The 16,302-nt window shown below is 70.3% G+C and overlaps 3 protein-coding genes across 6 annotated transcripts; 2 read left to right on the forward strand and 1 right to left on the reverse strand.

Annotated features, from left to right (window-relative positions):
- Window positions 1-1,254: 1,254 nt before the first annotated feature.
- Window positions 1,255-6,880, forward strand: DUS1L (dihydrouridine synthase 1 like). 2 transcript variants are annotated; one of them, XM_054593243.1, is made up of 14 exons: window positions 1,255-1,408; window positions 2,120-2,365; window positions 2,801-2,909; window positions 3,367-3,417; window positions 3,704-3,816; window positions 4,285-4,367; window positions 4,509-4,612; window positions 4,807-4,951; window positions 5,202-5,298; window positions 5,378-5,466; window positions 5,764-5,912; window positions 6,156-6,193; window positions 6,390-6,465; window positions 6,554-6,880. In XM_054593243.1, exons 2-14 carry the CDS (start codon window positions 2,129-2,131, stop codon window positions 6,691-6,693), a joined length of 1,431 nt encoding a protein of 476 aa, XP_054449218.1. In that variant the 5' UTR covers window positions 1,255-1,408; window positions 2,120-2,128; the 3' UTR covers window positions 6,694-6,880. The 2 variants fall into 2 exon arrangements, with proteins under 2 accessions (XP_054449218.1, XP_054449219.1); XM_054593244.1 differs by having other exon boundaries at window positions 3,764-3,816.
- Window positions 6,881-7,137: 257 nt separating this feature from the next.
- On the reverse strand, window positions 7,138-11,664 carry GPS1 (G protein pathway suppressor 1). 3 transcript variants are annotated; one of them, XM_054592955.1, is made up of 13 exons: window positions 11,597-11,664; window positions 10,671-10,763; window positions 10,154-10,335; window positions 9,603-9,767; window positions 9,386-9,521; window positions 9,207-9,266; window positions 8,978-9,038; window positions 8,543-8,628; window positions 8,253-8,347; window positions 8,053-8,158; window positions 7,891-7,971; window positions 7,675-7,812; window positions 7,138-7,598 (listed from the first exon to the last, which is right to left on the reverse strand). In XM_054592955.1, the coding sequence occupies exons 1-13, from the start codon at window positions 11,627-11,629 to the stop codon at window positions 7,389-7,391; spliced, it is 1,446 nt and encodes a 481-aa protein (XP_054448930.1). In that variant the 5' UTR covers window positions 11,630-11,664; the 3' UTR covers window positions 7,138-7,388. The 3 variants fall into 3 exon arrangements, with proteins under 3 accessions (XP_054448930.1, XP_054448929.1, XP_054448928.1); XM_054592954.1 differs by having other exon boundaries at window positions 8,978-9,035; window positions 9,207-9,284; XM_054592953.1 differs by having other exon boundaries at window positions 9,207-9,284.
- A 77-nt stretch (window positions 11,665-11,741) lies between these two features.
- On the forward strand, window positions 11,742-15,226 carry RFNG (RFNG O-fucosylpeptide 3-beta-N-acetylglucosaminyltransferase). Its single transcript, XM_054593253.1, has 8 exons — window positions 11,742-12,037; window positions 12,392-12,440; window positions 12,863-12,965; window positions 13,046-13,199; window positions 13,431-13,519; window positions 13,590-13,755; window positions 14,247-14,332; window positions 14,418-15,226. Exons 1-8 carry the CDS (start codon window positions 11,771-11,773, stop codon window positions 14,497-14,499), a joined length of 996 nt encoding a protein of 331 aa, XP_054449228.1. The 5' UTR covers window positions 11,742-11,770; the 3' UTR covers window positions 14,500-15,226.
- Window positions 15,227-16,302: the final 1,076 nt, after the last annotated feature.

The raw sequence follows: 16,302 nt of genomic DNA on the forward strand, positions 1-16,302 counted from the left end.
TCTTCCTGACATTCGATAACTAAAACAAACAAACAAACGTGTGTCTCCAATGTGGCATGTGTTTAGTCAGCTTCCGGGGTCCTGGAAAGCCTCCTTTTACCAATCTGTCCAGTTTTGGGTCGCCTTTTGGGAGGGCGCTGGTCAGCTCCCGCATTCCTCTTCCGGGAGCCCGGGGCACACCCGCACGTCCGGCTTCTAGTAGCCCCGCTGAAACACGGAGAAAGGGATGACACGGCGGAGCCCTGGCCGCTGAGGCTCAGTGGGTTGGAGCATTTTCCCGTGAACCGACAGGCCGCCGGTTGGATTCTGGGCCCAGGGACCTGCTTGGGTTGCAGGTTCAGTTCTGGGGCGCAGATGAGGGGCAACCAATTGAGATTTCCCTCCCGCTCTTTCTCCCTCCCTCCGTTTCTCTCTACTAAATAAAATCTTTTAAAAATGAACATTAAAAAATAAGAATAATAACTAAATAAAATCTTTTAAAAAAACCCCAAAAGTGAAGGCTGTGACGCGGCCTTCCCCCGAGAGTCCACACGTGCGCTGGGCAGAGGGCGCCCTGGGGCCGGTGCCCTGCGGTCCGCGCGCGGCCTTCCCGGCTGGGCTCCATCCTCGCGGGAGGCGAGGGAGCGACGCGGCGACCACGTGGCCCCCGGTCGGGGCCGGGCGACCTGGCACCGCGTCCCAGGTCTGCTCTCTCTCTGGGCGCTGCGGCAGCGCCGCCTCCTGGCGGGGGTGGGGAGTGCGGGATGACACTGCCGCAGCACCCCCGGCGGCGGCTCCGGAGCCTCGTCCCGGCGCCGCGCTCAGCGACCGGGAGGGGTCGGCATGCGTAGCGCTCGGCGGCGGGGCCGTGACCTGCGCGTAGGAGGCGCGGGGGAGACTGAGGCAGCAGGGAACCACGGGGCCATGTGGGGCGTGGCCGTGCTCGGGGCTCGGGTCTGGGACGGGACCCCGAACGCTGGCCTGGAGCTGCCGCGATCCTAGCTTTCCGCGATCTCTGCCCCGGGAGGAACACGGGCTCGGGTTCCACCACAGGCGGCGGGCGCCACCCCACAGACACCGGCATGAGCGACCCCGGCGGGGCCAGCAAGCCCCCACGGCTCGGGCCGCGGGCACCGGCGGGACTCCGGCGGGGCCGAGCCGACCTCCGATCCCGTGCGGACCCTCTGCCGCGGGCGGGCCCCCCTTCGGCCGGGCGTAGTTTCCCGGGGACGCGTTTCCCGCTGCACCACGGGCCGCCCGGACCGCCCTGGCGGAGGCACCTTCCGGCAGCTCCGGCGCGGAGCCCTGGGCTCGGCTGCGGCCCGGCGGCGGCCCCGGCGAGGCGCTCCCCGCACCCTGTGCGAGTCCGGAGCTCCGCGCGCCGCCCTGGAGGACTCCGCCGGCGGGCGCCCAGGCTCGGCCGACTCAGGTGCGTTTCCCGCGGAGTCTCGCCGGGCGTTGCCGCTGCCTGGCTCCTCCTTCACGGGCGCTGCGTGTGCCCTGCGCGCTTGGGGACCTCGGTGACATTAAGGTGGTTTTTATATGTAATTTCAGTTTCCAAAAACACCCAACGCACAGATGGGCACTCGATCATTAAAGTGATCGTCGTGCTCAGCGATCGCGGGCCCAGGCTCCTGGAGTAAGAGCTGTCTGGGCGCGAGTCCCCAGGGTCCGTCCGGCCAGGAGGGTGGTTCCCTCCAGGGAGCTCACTAGTGACACGGCCAGGTCCCACCTGACACGCAGGACGCTGGGCAGGAGGGTCAGCCTGGTTCACATCTCCAGGGGTGTCCCCACTGGATGGGCCTGCCTTGGGGTCCCCAAGCCTTGTAGTTACAGCGTCTTTTCGTGGGGGCCGGCTGTGACCATGTGCCCCTGAGACGCTGCTTCCACGGTTTCCTGTACTCCGTACCAGTCCCACCGGGCAGAACAAGGGAGGGGTCTGGGCTCAGGGGCTGGACGACTTGCCAGGGTCCCTGCTGGAGGCTGACGGTGCTGGGTTTCATTCTGTGGCCCCACCAACCGATACCATTAGTGCCCACGCTTGTGATCTAGGGGTGGCAGCAGTGTGGCCTCAGGGACAGTTTGATCCTCCGTCCACATGGCTCCGTGGCGTGGCTGAGCCCCTGCTCTGCCCCCGCAGTGTGAAGAGATGCCAAAGCTGCAAGGCTTCGAGTTCTGGAGCCGCACGCTGGGGGGGGCCCGCCACGTGGTGGCCCCCATGGTGGACCAGAGCGAGCTGGCATGGAGGCTGCTGAGTCGCCGGCACGGGGCCCAGCTCTGCTACACCCCCATGCTGCACGCCCAGGTCTTCGTCCGAGATGCCAACTACCGGAAGGAGAACCTGTACTGCGAGGTGTGCCCCGAGGACCGGCCCCTCATCGTGCAGGTGCGCAGGCCTGGCCCCTGGACACCTGGGAGCACCTCTTCCTCGGCCCCGACTGGGAGGCGGGGGACCGAGTGGGGGGCGTGGAAGCCAGGCGCACCCTCGGCTGCCTTTCCAGAGCTTGACCTCTTCCTGGGCCCCGGCTCAGGCCCTGGCGAATGGACAGCTTGGCTGCCGGGGGAGCTCCGTGGCCCCGTGGCCACGCCTCGCACCGCCTCTTTATCAGGATGACTGGAAGGAGTGGCTCTGCTCTCAGCACGGCAGCGAGCTGGCTTGCCCTTGCAATGGGGAGGGGTCTGTGGGGAGGGGGCACGGGGCTGCGTCCTGAGTTGTTCCATAAACATCTAGGACAGGAGACTGTCCTCCAGGCAGCCCCTGGGACCGCGACCCAGGGCCAGGGCCTGGCTTGGGCTTGCGGTGATGACCCGTCTCTTCTAGTTCTGTGCCAACGACCCGGAGGTGTTTGTGCGGGCGGGGCTCCTGGCGCAGGACCACTGTGATGCCATCGACCTGAACCTGGGCTGCCCGCAGATGATCGCCAAGCGGGGTGAGCTCGGGTCCGGGAGGGTCCGCTGGCCACAGCCGCTTTGGGACGTGGAGGGCGCCAGGCGGGGGGTGGGGTTCCGCCGGGCCTCAGAGGCCTGGTGCCAGGAAGTCACCCGGCTCCTCTGGACGAGCGGGTTCTGCTTCCAGGAAGTCCCCACCAGCCCGTGTGCTGTGCAGCGGCTGTTCCCCTGGCGAGGGGCTCGGCCTTCCTTCCTCACAGAGCCTGGGCAGCAGCTGGGTGGTCCGAGACCTCGTGGGGTGGCCTGCCATTCCGGGCCCTGGCGCTCGGGCGGCTCAGTGACCGTCTGCTGGAGACACCCGCTCGGGGAGGTCTCAGCCCAGGGCTCTGGACAGTGCGTGGCCCATGCAGGAGGCTCAGGCCCGCCTGGCAGGTCGGCTTGTGGCCTGTGTGGACGAGGGAGAAGGAGGGGTACAGGGGACCGTGCTTGTCTCTGCAGGTCACTACGGAGCCTTCCTGCAGGAGGAGTGGGACCTGCTCCAGAGAATGAGTGAGTCAGCCGCGCACCCCATGCAGGCAGTGGGGCTGGTGGGGCTGGTGGGGCCGGGGGCGGGGTGTGTGCGGAGGAGGGGATGGCGGCCGGCACGGCCTCCCCAGCCGCGCACTCTCCCTGCTGCAGGCGGCAGGCGGCGGCAGTGCCCCTGCCCAGTGCCGGCCTCCAGTGCCGCGGGGGCCGTCTGTGTGCGGCCCGGGCTCCCGGGGGGCTCCGCTGCGGGCCCCGTCCCCTGCCGCAGGTGCGCGTATGGGTCCCAGAAGCCAACTCTCCTTTTCCCCAGTTCAGCTGGCCCACGAGAAACTCTCTGTCCCGGTCACGTGCAAAATCCGTGTCTTCCCAGAGATTGACAAGACGGTGAGGTACGCGCAGATGCTGGAGAAGGCTGGCTGCCAGGTGAGGGGCCGGGGCAGGCGGGGCGGCCTGCCCTCGCGCGGTGGGCGGGCGTCGTGGCGACTTTGGGCCTGGTGGGGGTGGTGAGCCCGTTCTCGCAGGAACGAGGGGGGCGAGCACCAGGCAGGGGGAGGTGCCGGGCCTTCGCCCCACCCACCACCAGTCCCGGGGTCAGGTGGTGACTGTCCCTCCCTCACGCCTTGGCCTTGGGCAGCGGGCACGCCGCCACTTCCTGGAGGGCTGGCCCGTTCCCGGGACTGGGCTTCTAGCCTGCACCCCGGCCGCACCCCAGAACATCGGCGGGCCCCACGCGCGGTCCAGGGGGGCCCGGGGGGGGGCGGGGGACAGGGACTGAGATGCCCAGGCCCAGGCCAGCCTTCCCTTCACTCTGCGTGGAGGCTGGTGCCCAGAAGCCAGAGGGAGAGGCCCCCGGGGCAGCCTGGGGGCTGAGCCGGCCACGCTGTGTCCTAGCTGCTGACGGTGCACGGGCGCACGAAGGAGCAGAAGGGGCCCCTCTCGGGCGCTGCGTCCTGGGAGCACATCGGGGCCGTGCGGTGAGTGGGGCGGGGCGGGGCGGCCCGGCCCGCGGCGCGGTCCTCAGCCCTCGGGGCGCGGACGGGCGCGAAGCGCCTGCCGACCGAGGTCGCCGCTGGGCACCGCGTCCCTCCCTCCTGAGGACCCGCTCGTCCCGACAGGCGGGCTGTGTCCATCCCCGTGTTCGCCAACGGGAACATCCAGTGCTTGCAGGACGTGCAGCGCTGCATCCGGGACACGGGCGTGCAAGGGGTCATGAGTGCAGGTGAGCCAGGGCCGGTGCCGGTGGCGGGGCACCCACACCGTGGCCCCGCGGGCCTCGCCCGCCCCAGGCTCCCCCCAGGGGCTCCCTGGGAGCTGGGCGGCAGCCTGTCCTCAGCCTGGCATGGCGTGGCGGAGGGGCGGGCGCCCCTCTGGGGACGTGGGCGCCTGCAGCCTGGGACCTCCCACCCCCCGCAGAGGGCAACCTGCACAACCCCGCCCTGTTCGAGGGCCGCAGCCCGGCTGTGTGGGAGCTGGCCGAGGAGTACCTGGACCTCGTGCGCCAGCACCCCTGCCCCCTGTCCTACGTCCGCGCCCACCTCTTCAAGCTGTGGCACCACACGTGAGTTGATGCCCAGGCAGTTGCTGTCTGGTCTGAGCCTGCCTGGGGCGTTGGGGGTTGTAAGGCAGAAGTTTCTGGAAACATGACCAAGATCACTTGCCACCAAGTCTGGCCTTGAAGGGCCGGGTGACAGAGGCATCAGGCGGGCAGCCTGGTTCGGAAGAGAGAGAGGCAGCCCTCTCTGTCCAGGGCTCGGGCCGGTGGCCTGGAGTGGGGCGGGGGGCCTGCCGTGATGGGGCGCCTGTCTCAGGCTGCAGGTGCACCAGCAGCTCCGCGAAGAGCTCGCCAAAGTGAAGACCCTGGAGGGCGTCGCTGCTGTGAGCCAGGAGCTGAAGCTCCGCTGTCAGGCACGTGCAGGTGCTGGGAGCCGCCCGGGCAGCGGCGTGGGGCCTGGCTGGTGACCGAGGGCCCTCTGGGCTTTTGCAGGAGGACATGTCCAGGCAGAAGGAGGGGGAGGAGCCCGCGGGGGGCCTGCCTTTCTTCCACTGGATCTGCCAGCCCTACTGCCGGCCAGGGTGAGCACCAGGGGCACGGTCGGCCCCCCGCCCCCGCCCCCCGCAGGCCCGACCGCCCGCACCCCGGGCTCACCTCCCCTGTTCGCGGCTGTTCAGGTCTTCAGCCTTTTCCCCCTTTTCCTCTGATCCTGGGTGGGTTTCCTCTGGGTTCTCAGAGGTGAGACCAGGCTGTCATCGGCAGCCACAGCCCTACCTGGGGCTCAGTGGTTCAGGCCCTGGAGGCCCCGTGGCCCGGCCTCGGCGCTGGCCCGGCCCCGGCAGGCGTCCCGCCGTCTGCCCGCTGACCTTCCCTCGCAGGCCCAGGGAGGGGGCCCAGGAGAGCAGCGCGGGCACCGGCAGCAAGCGGGCCCTGGAGGAGGAGGAGGGCGGCGGGGACACCCTGTCCAAGAACAAGCAGAAGAAGCAGCTGAGGAACCCCCACAAGACCTTCGACCCTTCGCTGAAGCGTGAGCTGCCGCAGCCGCAGTCCCAGGCGGCCAGAGGGGCCGGGGGGCTGGGGGCGCCTGCTCACAGCGGCGGGGCCCTGTGGGTCCCGGGGGTGCCCAACACCGAGCCCGCTGTGTCCTCTGCCCTCCCCCATGCAGCCCAGCCAGCCGCATGGGGCGGGGACACCCGCCAGGCTGTGTGGGGGAGGGGCTGCAGTGATGGGAGCTCACCCTGCTCACCTGGGACCTGCGTTCTTTTCACAGCAAAATACGCCAAGTGCGACCAGTGTGGCAACCCAAAGGTGAGCGGCCGTGCGGCCCCGCTGCCTGGGGCCTGGTGCCGCCCCAGGGGTGGCGGGGAGGCTGCCCCCTGCTGCTCGACCAGGTCCCTGGGCTGCCCAGCGCCCTCAGGACCCGCCCTTCGCTGCCTGCCGGGGGCAGGGGCCTGGCCAGGGCGCAGCCCGCCTGGCACAGGCTTACCGCCTTTTTTGTGTCCAGGGCAACAGGTGCGTGTTTAACCTATGCCGCAGCTGCTGCAAGAAGCGCGCCTTCAAAGAGACTGCGGACTGCCCAGGTGAGGGGTGCTGGCCCCCGCCCCCCCCACCTCACCCCGGGCCTCACGGGCCTCCTGAGCCCCATTTCCTTCCCAACCCGTTTGCCAGGTCATGGACTGCTTTTCAAAACCAAGCTGGAGAAGTCTCTGGCCTGGAAAGGGGCCCAGCCCCGGCTGCAGGAGCCACAGCTGGCAGGGCCTGGGGACCCAGGTGGCTTCCCTGAGGTCGTGGGCAGCGCCCTGGCCTGAAGGGCTGACCAAGGCGACACACCGCCCCTCCGAGTCCCCTCCAGGAGACACCGTTACTCAGGGAACCTCGGGCTCCTTCGTGTGGAAGGACGAGCGTGCGGAACCTCGGGGAGCAGGCCCTAGGCTGGCCCTGCGGCCCTCGCAGCCGTGCGCGTTCAAAACCGACCAATAAACCTCCTCAGAGACTCGCGCAGAGCTGGCCTGTGACGCTCCCGCCGCAGGGGCGGGCGGGCAGGCCTGGGCCATGGAGCCCGCTCAGCAAGGGGAACCGGCAGGGTGCCTCCCGCCTCAGTCCACCTTGGCCCCAAGATGCCCCCAACCAGGGCCAGGAGGGTGCGAGCCTTGGCCCTGCCCAGGCCGGGCCTTGCTGCTTGAGTGTGAGGGGACCGGGGGCAAGGGCCAGCCCGGCCCCAGGGAGCCACTGCAGAAGGAGCAGAGTGAGGGTTTGTTCTCAGGCTGCCCTTTAATAGACCGAGACTCACAACCAACCGCAGCCCCAGAGGGCGTGCGAGCAGGGGGCTGGGAGGCGGTGCCCTGGCAGGCCCCCCTCTCCTTCCAGGCTGCCCACTTCCCCGGGCGCAGGGGAGCCCTGGCAGGCCCCCCTCCCGAAGTGCCGGCGGCAGTGGGCCCCAGGGGCCCGGGGCTGAGGGCTGGGGTGGGGCATGCAGGTCTCCCCAGAGGCGCGCGCTGGCGCCTCACATGTTGGTGCTCATCCGGGACTGGCTGTTGGCTGGCGCCAGCTCCCCCTGGCTCCCCTCTCGGGGAGGCGACTTGACGTGGATCTGGTTGCGCAGCACGGCCGCCCGCAGGATCATGGCTTTGGCGCGCCGCTGGAACTCCTTGCCCATGAGCAGGGACTTCTCGAAGGTGGTGCTGCGCTGGTCCACGTCCCGCGCGTACAGGATCTGCAGGGGCGGGGCGTCAGTGGGGCCCGGGCGCCGCCCGCCGCCCCCCCCACTGCCCACCCCGCCGGCCGGCCACCTTGCTGTGGGAGTCGATGCGGGCGCTGATGAGCCCCTCCAGGATGAGCTGCGTCAGCTCGTCCTCCAGCGCCGCCACCGTGGTGTTGAAGGCCGTGGCCATCCTGCGCATGTCGGCCGACACGTAGGGGCTGAAATACTGCAGAGCGGAGGTGTCGGCCGCAGTGGCCCCCGGCGCCCCAGCCCCACACGCCAGCCCGCCCCTGCCCCCGCCTACCTGGATGAGGGCACGGTTGCGAATCTGGGTGTACAGAGTCCTGACGTGAGGGGCCAGGTACATGTCCAGGAGCAGGTTGTCCTGGTAAGGAGGGCTGGTCAGGGGCTGCTGCCCACGGCCCCACGGGCCCCCGCCTTCGTCCACACTCCGGCCAGGCCTCACCTTCATCTCGTCCAGCATCTTCAGGCAGGAGGCGTACTTGGACTCGTAGAACTTGAAGATGATGTCTCGGACCTGAGGCTCCAGCTCCAAGAACAGCTTGAAGGAGCTGCAGGAGCCCCACTCCTCAGAGCTGCCCTGCGCCCACCCTGCTCCTGCCCTGGAGGGAGGTGGCCGGGGACACGGGGCCCTGCACCCCCTACCTGCTGGAGATGACGTTGCGCTGCAGCTCCTGCCGGTCAAAGGTGGCCAAGGCGCAAAGGCCACCGTACACGGCCACGTTGCTGGGGGACAGCAGCTAAGGCGAGAGACCTGGGGTCACTGCCGGTCTGGACAGAAGCCCAGGAGGAAGCATGGAACTGGGGCTGGTTCCCTGACCCCCAGCTCAGAAGGCCTAGGACCCCTCTGGGAGAGAAGCCCCAGAAGAGTCCAACTGTGAGCCCTCCCCACTCCCAAGCCCCAGCAAGGGCCCCTCCCCCAGGCCCCCCCTCACCTCAGGGAAGTCGCAGTGGTCGAAGGAGGCCAGCAGGAAGCACTTGGCTGCCTGCTTGTACTTGCGAGCAGCCAGCTCAGCCAGCCCTGGGGGGCAAGGGAGGTGAGGCCAGCCTGCCCCTGGGGCCCCTCGGCCTCGGGGACAGACATTCTGGCTACCGAAGCGAGCAACCTCCAAGAGCACCCACAGGGCGCCCCCTGCGGGTCAGGCGCCCAGAAGGGCGACACAGCCCCAGTTAATGCCCTGGGGGCTGTCAGGTGGGGGGCCAGCCTGGACGGTGGCTGCCGGGGCAATGTGTGCACACCTGACCGCAGGTTGCACATGGGCCTCCGCAGGGGACCTGCGCAGGCAGGGGCCGCCTGCGTGTGGGGCTTGAGGGTCCGCCCCAGCCATGAGGACAGCCCACCCGCAGTGGAGGCGGCACGGGGCCCTCACCTGCCGCACACTTGAGCTTCGTGAGGATGGCCTGGGTCTGGCTGTCCCGCTCCCCTCGCTGCTGCAGGGGAAGGCGGCACGCGTGAGCCGCCTGCGCCCTCCACACCCGCCCCGACCTCCCAGCGACCCCAGCGACCCCTGCCAGAGGACAGCAAGGGCGGCTGGGAGGAAGAATTGAGGCCCAGCCCCGGTCAGCAGCAGGCAAGGGAGCGGGCTGGGGGCAGGGTACCTCTGCGATCTCTGGGGTGGACTCGGCCTTGCTGACGTAGCTCAGCACGTGAGACCAATTCTGCAAATAGACGCTGACCTGGCGGGCGGGCGGGAGGCTCAGCCTGGGAAGGCCCCGCGTCCCAGAGCCCCGCGTCCCAGAGCCCCGCAGCCCGCCCGCCCGCCCGCCCCAGCGCGCACCTTGATGACGTTGAGGCACATGTTGATGACGTGCTTGGCGCTGGTGCAGTAGTCCCGGGCACGGGAGTAACACTTGAGGGCGTTGCTGAGGTCCCCGCAGTCGAGGTAGTGGTCACCTAGGTCGTCGTGGCCGCGCCTGCGGGCCCAGCTATGAGTGGACGCCGCCCAGTGTCCATGGCCGTCCTGCCGCCCCGTCCCATCCCGCCCTGGGGGGCACCTGATGCTCTCCTTGATGGAATTGCCCTTGTAGTTCTTCAGGTCTGTGTCCAGCTTCTCCAGCTTCAGCAGGGCCTTCTTCCGCGTGGCCTCCACCCAGGCTGTGTCCAGGGGCGGGGGCTCCACGCCACTCTCAGGGATGGCGTCCGGAGTGCTCTGCAGGTCCCTGAGGGAGGACCTGGCCATCGTGGCTGACGCGGCAGCCGGAGGGCCCCTCCCAGGAGCCCCTGCCCTGCCACAGCCCCGACGGGGGGCACCCAGCCCGCAGGGCGCACAGGGGCAGCGCTCGGGGGAGCCCCCCAGGGAAAGTGCTGCGGAGGCGCCGAGAGCAGACACTAGTCACTGTCTGCACGAGCTCTGCGCGGCAGCGTGCAGGACGTCTGGATTCTGACCTCTCCCAGCCAGAACAGCGAGCGCCCAGGCCGGTCTGCGGCTTGCAGCCTTCCCGGCTCCCCGGCAGGGGCGGCCGGGGCGCTGCACGGCACAGCTGCTGCCGTCAGGGGCCACACGAGGGGCCCCGACAGGGACGCCGCAGGCCCGGCCTGGCCTCACCTGGTGGCCTCCGAGAGCTTCCGGTGGACCTCCTCGTACACGTCCACGTTGAAGGTCCTCTGCACGAAGGACAGGGCCATCTTCAGGGCCTCCACCCGCAGCGGGGGGCAGTGGTCTGCGATGAACTGCAGGCGCTCGATGCGCATCAGGCCGCTGTAGCTGGCTGCGTACTGCTCCAGGTCCTGGGGGCGGGCAGACGGAGCAAGGCAGCAGACCAGGCCCCAAGTCCCAGCGGGCGCGTCGGGAGCAGCAGCCCAAACGCCGGCCCCTCCCCGTGTCCGAGGGGCCTGGAGCCTCCTGGGTAGGGCCGTGACCAAGAGGCTGGGCTGGCACACCCGACCTGCATGTGGCCTGGGACCCGACCGCCCGCGGGGAAGAAATGGGAGGCAGGGTCCTGAGCTAACAACCGTCACAAGCAAGCACGTAGCAGAGGTTTCCGCGTTCGACCGAGACCGGGCCGAGTGGGGCACCCGGCCTGTACCCCCAGGAGCACTGACACCCCAGCCGGGGTTCCTACCAGGGTGGGGTTCTCCACCACGTAGTTGACATCGGGGGCGTTCTGCGGGTCCTCCTGCGGGTCCACGTCAATCTGCATGGGCTCCACGGCCCCCTGCAACATGGCACCCTGTCACCTCGAGCAGGGGACTGCCCAGGGCCGGTGAGAGGCCCTCACCGTGCCCTGAGCTCAGCTCCGCAAGCCCTCCCCACCCGTCTCCAGCACCGCCCCTCGGAAGGGCTCCTCGCCAGACCAGCGGCTCCCAGAGAGAAGCCCGGGCGGATTCTAACCGCCGGCCTTCAGAGCGGGGCAGCCCCGAGGGTCCCTACGCGTCCCCAGCCACCGTCCTGATGCAGCTTCTTCCGAGCCACGGGGAAGACATGGGGCGACCTCAACCCGGGAGCAATCCGAGCAGCCCGTGCAGCCGTGCGGGCGAGCGCGCCGCGGGCCCGTCGCCGATCGCGGCCGGGAGCGTCCCGGGGCGCCGGCGGCGGGAGGCCGCCTCCCGGCTGGCTGGCTGGCTGGCTGGCTGGCTGGCTGGCTGTCCCGGGCCCCTGCCCTGGACGGTACCTCATAGAGCAGCGTACAGGCCGACAGGCTGGCGCTCAGGCTGCAGTCCCCGGCCGTGCCCGGCAGGAAGACGTCTGCCCTACTGCTGGGGGGCGCGGGGCACAGCGCTGTCACGGACGCGGCGGCCGCGCTGGGGGCCGGGCTATCCCTCATTCTGTCCTGACTCTCTGCACCCCCCGACCCTGACACAGAGCTGGCTGGCTGCTGCGGGGAGAAAGAGCGTTAGCGCGGCGGGCCTGCCGGCGCCGACGCGCGGGACGCTGTGGGGCTCGGGGCGGGCGCGCAGGGCGCGCGGGCCGCTCGGCCGGCCTCGGCCTCGGCCTCGGCTCCGGCCCGGCGGCGGGGACGCGGGGGGGCCGCCGGCCGCGGCTCGTTACCTGCAAGTTAAACACCTGAACCGGCAGCGGCATCTTCGCCCACCCCGCCGCGGAGCGCCGTCCACTTCCGGGGCAGCGCGGCCGCCGCTTCCGGGTCGCGGCGCGGGCGGGGCGGTCCTTAAAGGGGCCGCGGCGCGCGCCTGGCCCGGGCGCTGCCGGCCGGTCGGCGGTCGCATGAGCCGCGTGCGGGGGGCGCTGTGTCGGGCCTGCCTCGCGCTGGCCGCGGCCCTGGCCGCTCTGCTCCTGCTGCCGCTGCCGCTGCCCCGCGCGCCCGCCCCGGCGCCGAGCCCTGGCCCGGGCCCGCGCGCGCCCCCCGCCCGCGCCCCCACCCCCCACCTGCGGCCCGACGACGTCTTCATCGCCGTCAAGACCACCCGGAAGAACCACGGGCCGCGCCTGGGGTTGCTGCTGCGCACCTGGATCTCCCGGGCCCGTCGGCAGGTGGGCCCCGCCCCAGGATCCCCTGTCCCAGCTGCGTCCCGAGGCCCGGGGACCCCCAGCACCCACCCCTTCTTGCTCCTTCTCGGGCTGTAGACTTGGTTGGGTTCTCCCAGCTGACAGGGCCGAGACCGTGGAAGCTTTTGCGAGCGCAGGTCTGGCCCCAACCACACTGGACCTGCCGAGGGTGGGAGCAGGCTGGAGCTGGGACAGCACCCGACCCCCGCCATGGGACCGCACGTCCAAGCCCGGGCCTGGCCTGGGCGCACACCCTGAGAGGTCCCCTGGCAGCCTCACCCTACGTCACTGGGGCCAGGGCCCCCCCTCCCACCTCACAGGGGGTCGGTCTCTTCCTAGACCTTCATTTTCACTGATGGGGACGACCCTGACCTGCAGCTTCCAGCAGGTGAGTGCCCCCAGGGGGCGGGCCCAAGGCCCTTCCTCGCCCACCCCTCTGCCCTGCGCCCCGCATCCCCCACTGTGTGCAGAGACTCAGGGGCACCAGCTGGCGGAGGGCAGCGTTCACGCACAACCACCCCCCCACCCCCCCGCCGCGCCAGCCACCCTCTGCCTCCCTCTGCCGCTGGCAGGCTGCCAGGGCCTGGCCCTCCGCGGGCCCCGCAGAAGCCCAGCCAGTAAGGCCTGCCTCCTTCCCCGGCCTGCGTCCTCCCAGGGCGTCCCAGGTGGTCATCACCTGCCTGGGCTGTAGAGGTTAACGACAAGTCAGCCGGGTGCGGCCTCGGGGCCCGGGGCAGAGCAAGGGGGGCGGCCTGCGCAGCCAGGCCTCATCCCGGCCCTCACGCGTCCTTGGTTCCCCTAACCCTGTAGGCAGCCACGTCGTCAACACCAACTGCTCGGCTGTGCACACCCGCCAGGCGCTGTGCTGCAAGATGTCGGTGGAGTACGACACGTTCATTGAGTCTGGGCGCAAGTGCGTGGGGGCCGCGCCCCGGGGGGCCGGGCGGGGGCCGCAGGCCTGGCCACCGGTGCTGAGACTGCCCCCGCGGCCAGGTGGTTCTGTCACGTGGATGACGACAACTACGTGAACACCAAGGGCCTGCTGCGGCTGCTGGCCACCTTCTCGCCCAGCCAGGACGTCTACTTGGGGCGGCCCAGCCTGGACCACCCCATCGAGGCGACCGAGCGGGCTCAGGGAGGTGGCACGGTGAGCATGGGGCCAGGGAGGGGCGGGTGCCTGGTCCACTCTCGGGGGGCGACAAGAGGTGCTTGGGGAGGGTCAGGGCCACAAAGCGACTACGTGGCAGCAGCCCCATCCCCTCGTGCCCTGGGGCCCTCTGCTGCTCAGACCTGGAGCCGCTAAGCAGTGGCTTGTGGGTGACGCTCTGGTGTCTAGAGTCGGGGTGAGGGCTCTGACTGGCGGCGCCCTCCTCCCCAGGTGACCACCGTCAAGTTCTGGTTTGCCACCGGGGGCGCTGGGTTCTGCCTGAGCAGAGGCCTTGCCCTGAAGATGAGCCCGTGGGCCAGGTGAGCGGGGCCCAGCTGCGCAGGGAGGGGGCCGGGGGCCGAGGAGGTGCTGACCGGCCCCTGTCCCCAGCCTGGGCAGCTTCATGAGCACGGCCGAGCGGGTGAGGCTGCCGGACGACTGCACGGTGGGCTACATCGTGGAGGGGATGCTGGGCGCTCGCCTGCGGCACAGCTCGCTCTTCCACTCCCACCTGGAGAACCTGCGGAGGCTGCCGACCCACACGCTGCTCCAGCAGGTGCGCCCCGGCGCACGCCATGCCCTGGCGCCTCCGCGCGCGTCCCGGGGGCTGGCCCAGCGGGCCTCCCAGCGGGCCTCCCAGCGGGACGAGGCTCGGGGAGGGAGTCGACGTGGCCGGGGTGGTCCCAGGTGTGGTGGGGACACCCAGTTTTACATGGGGACTCACTTGCCCAGGGCACCCACTTGCCCAGGGCACCCACTGTCCCGTCCCGTCCCGTCCCGTCCCGTCCCGTCCCAGGCGAACAGGCCCAGGACAGCGGGTAGGGGCTTGGGCGGTGATGAGAGGCACAGACCCGGCCACCGGGACAGTGGGTCGGTTTGGGGTGGGGACACCCGCTGCTCTTCTGCAGTGGCCTCTGCGCTGGCCGTGCCGCTCAGCCTCTCACCCTGCAGCGCTGCCCGGGGGCCCGCAGCCTCTCCTGGCGAGGGCTTCGGGCAGGTGGGGATGCTGAATGGGGTGCACGGAGAGCTGGCCTCCTCTTCTCCCAGGTGACCTTGAGCTACGGGGGTCCCGAGAACCCACATAACGTGGTGAACGTGGCCGGAGGCTTCAGCCTGCAGCAGGACCCCACCCGGTGAGTGGGCCGGGCCGCGGGGAGGAGCTCCAGAGCCAGCCCGCCCGCCCCTCCCGCAGCCCTGACCCCGCCCCCGCCTCCCCAGGTTTAAGTCTGTCCACTGCCTTCTCTACCCGGACACGGACTGGTGTCCTGTGCAGAAGCGGAGCGACTTCGCCTCTCGGTGACCCTCAACCCCTGACCTAGGGGGTGGCTTTGGGCAGTGCCTGCCCCCGCCCCGGCCTCGGTTGGCTCCCTTAGGCGGTCCTGGCCACAGCCACATCCAGGAAGTCGTGGGCAGCCAGCAGACAAGGCCTCCCCACAGGCCCTGGCAGGCCCGGGGGCCCAGCGAGCTCAGGAGCTGCCTGGCCTGCCCGACGCCAGAGCCTGGGCTGCCGCCCCAGGAGCCTGCCGCCACCCCAGCCACGGGCCGCCTCCCTGAGGCCTGGGCGGGGCGGGGGCCGCTGTCCAGTGCCCAGGGCTCTCCCTGTCGGAGAGGGACCCTGGGCAGGCCAGCCCTGAGGGGTGGGCTCCAGGCCAGGGTCTTGCGTGGGGTCCCCCTCAGGGGCCTAAGTGCAGGCCTCCGGGGGCGGCTGCCCCCACACCCGTGGGCCCCGGGCAGCCGTGCCCTTTGGCATCTCCCCGTAGGAGCCACTCTGTCGGGGGCCCCTCCGCCAGACCCCTCCGTGGAGGCCTCGAAGTCACACCTGCGGTCTGGCTCAGCGCCCCTGCCGGCCCTCTGCCCCTGGCTCCAGGCCTGCGCAGCAGGAGCCTCTGCGCCCCCAGCGGTGGGACGGCCCTCCGCTGCGCGGACCCGCCCGCCAGTGCCTTTCTGGGGAGGGGAGGGTGGTGCCAGCCCGCAGCCCCGCCCTGGCCTCCCGCTCCGCTGCTGCAATAAGCGAATAAAAGTGTGGTCGTTGCTTTCTGTTCCACGCGCGTCTCCGCAGACCGGAGGCTCCCACCCTGTGGCTCAGCCTCGGGCCCCGTGGTCCTCCAGGCGCGCAAGGCCCAGTGAGGGGCGCCTGCAGGGAGTGACGAGCCCACACAAACCGCGCCCCTGGCTGCCACCTTCCTGCCTGTCCCGTTCGTTCTCTCGGCACGTTGCGGGCGTCGCGGGTGCAGCGAGTGCGCACGCGGGCGTGGCTGTGTGTGGGCGTGGCTGTGTGTGGGGGCGGGCTCTGCAAATGCGAGCGGCAGCTTGCGTGCACAGAGCTGTATGTGTAAATGGGGGTGTGTGCACAAGAGTGCACACGGCTGTGTGCGCACCTTGCTGTAGCCATGCGTGTGGCTGTGCAGACGTGTGTGTGGCGTGAAGACAGGCAGCACCCAAACCAGGCTGGGCCCCGTGTGGCTGCTTTCAGTCTGACTCATTGGTGCGCGGTCAGGAGAAAACGCACCCCAAGAACCTGTGAGCGGCAAGTGCGTGCGGTCTCCCGTGGTCTTCCTTGCTTGCCCACTGGGGAGGGTGTGGATCATGTAGCATCTTCCGCGCAGGAGCAGTTCAGAGAAGGGGAGGGAGGGAGGGAGGGAAACATCCTTGTGTGGTGGCCTCTCGCACACCCCCTGCTGGGGACCCGGCCCGCAACCCAGGCCTGTGCCCTGGCTGGGAATCGAACCGGCGACCCTTTGGTTCACAGGGTGGCGGTCAGTCCATGGAGCCGCACCTGCCAGGGCAGGAGCTGCAGTCTTTACTGCAGTCACCTGGACTCCCGCCCCCGTGCCCTCCCCCACCCGCTCTGCCTCGGGGTCCCGGGCAGCGGTCACGGCCTGCGTCCGGGGCCTGGGCCGGCCATCGCCCTTGTCCCAGGGCAAGCACCGTTCATCCACGCGCTCGATCGCTCCCCTGCAGACCCGTGGTGGCAACTTGCTCTTTGCCAGGCGCTGGGGAGCAATGACGGAGGGAGCACCCGCCTTCCCGGGTGCAGGCTGCCTCAAGGCCGCGCCGCCGTGACTGGCAGAGTGGTTGGAGGGCACCCAGAGGGGCGACCCTC

The sequence above is a fragment of the Pteronotus mesoamericanus genome, unplaced genomic scaffold, assembly GCF_021234165.1.
Source record: "Pteronotus mesoamericanus isolate MK-2021 breed Mesoamerican mustached bat unplaced genomic scaffold, CSHL_Meso_final scaffold_408, whole genome shotgun sequence".
In the NCBI taxonomy this organism is placed as follows: Eukaryota; Metazoa; Chordata; class Mammalia; order Chiroptera; family Mormoopidae; genus Pteronotus; species Pteronotus mesoamericanus.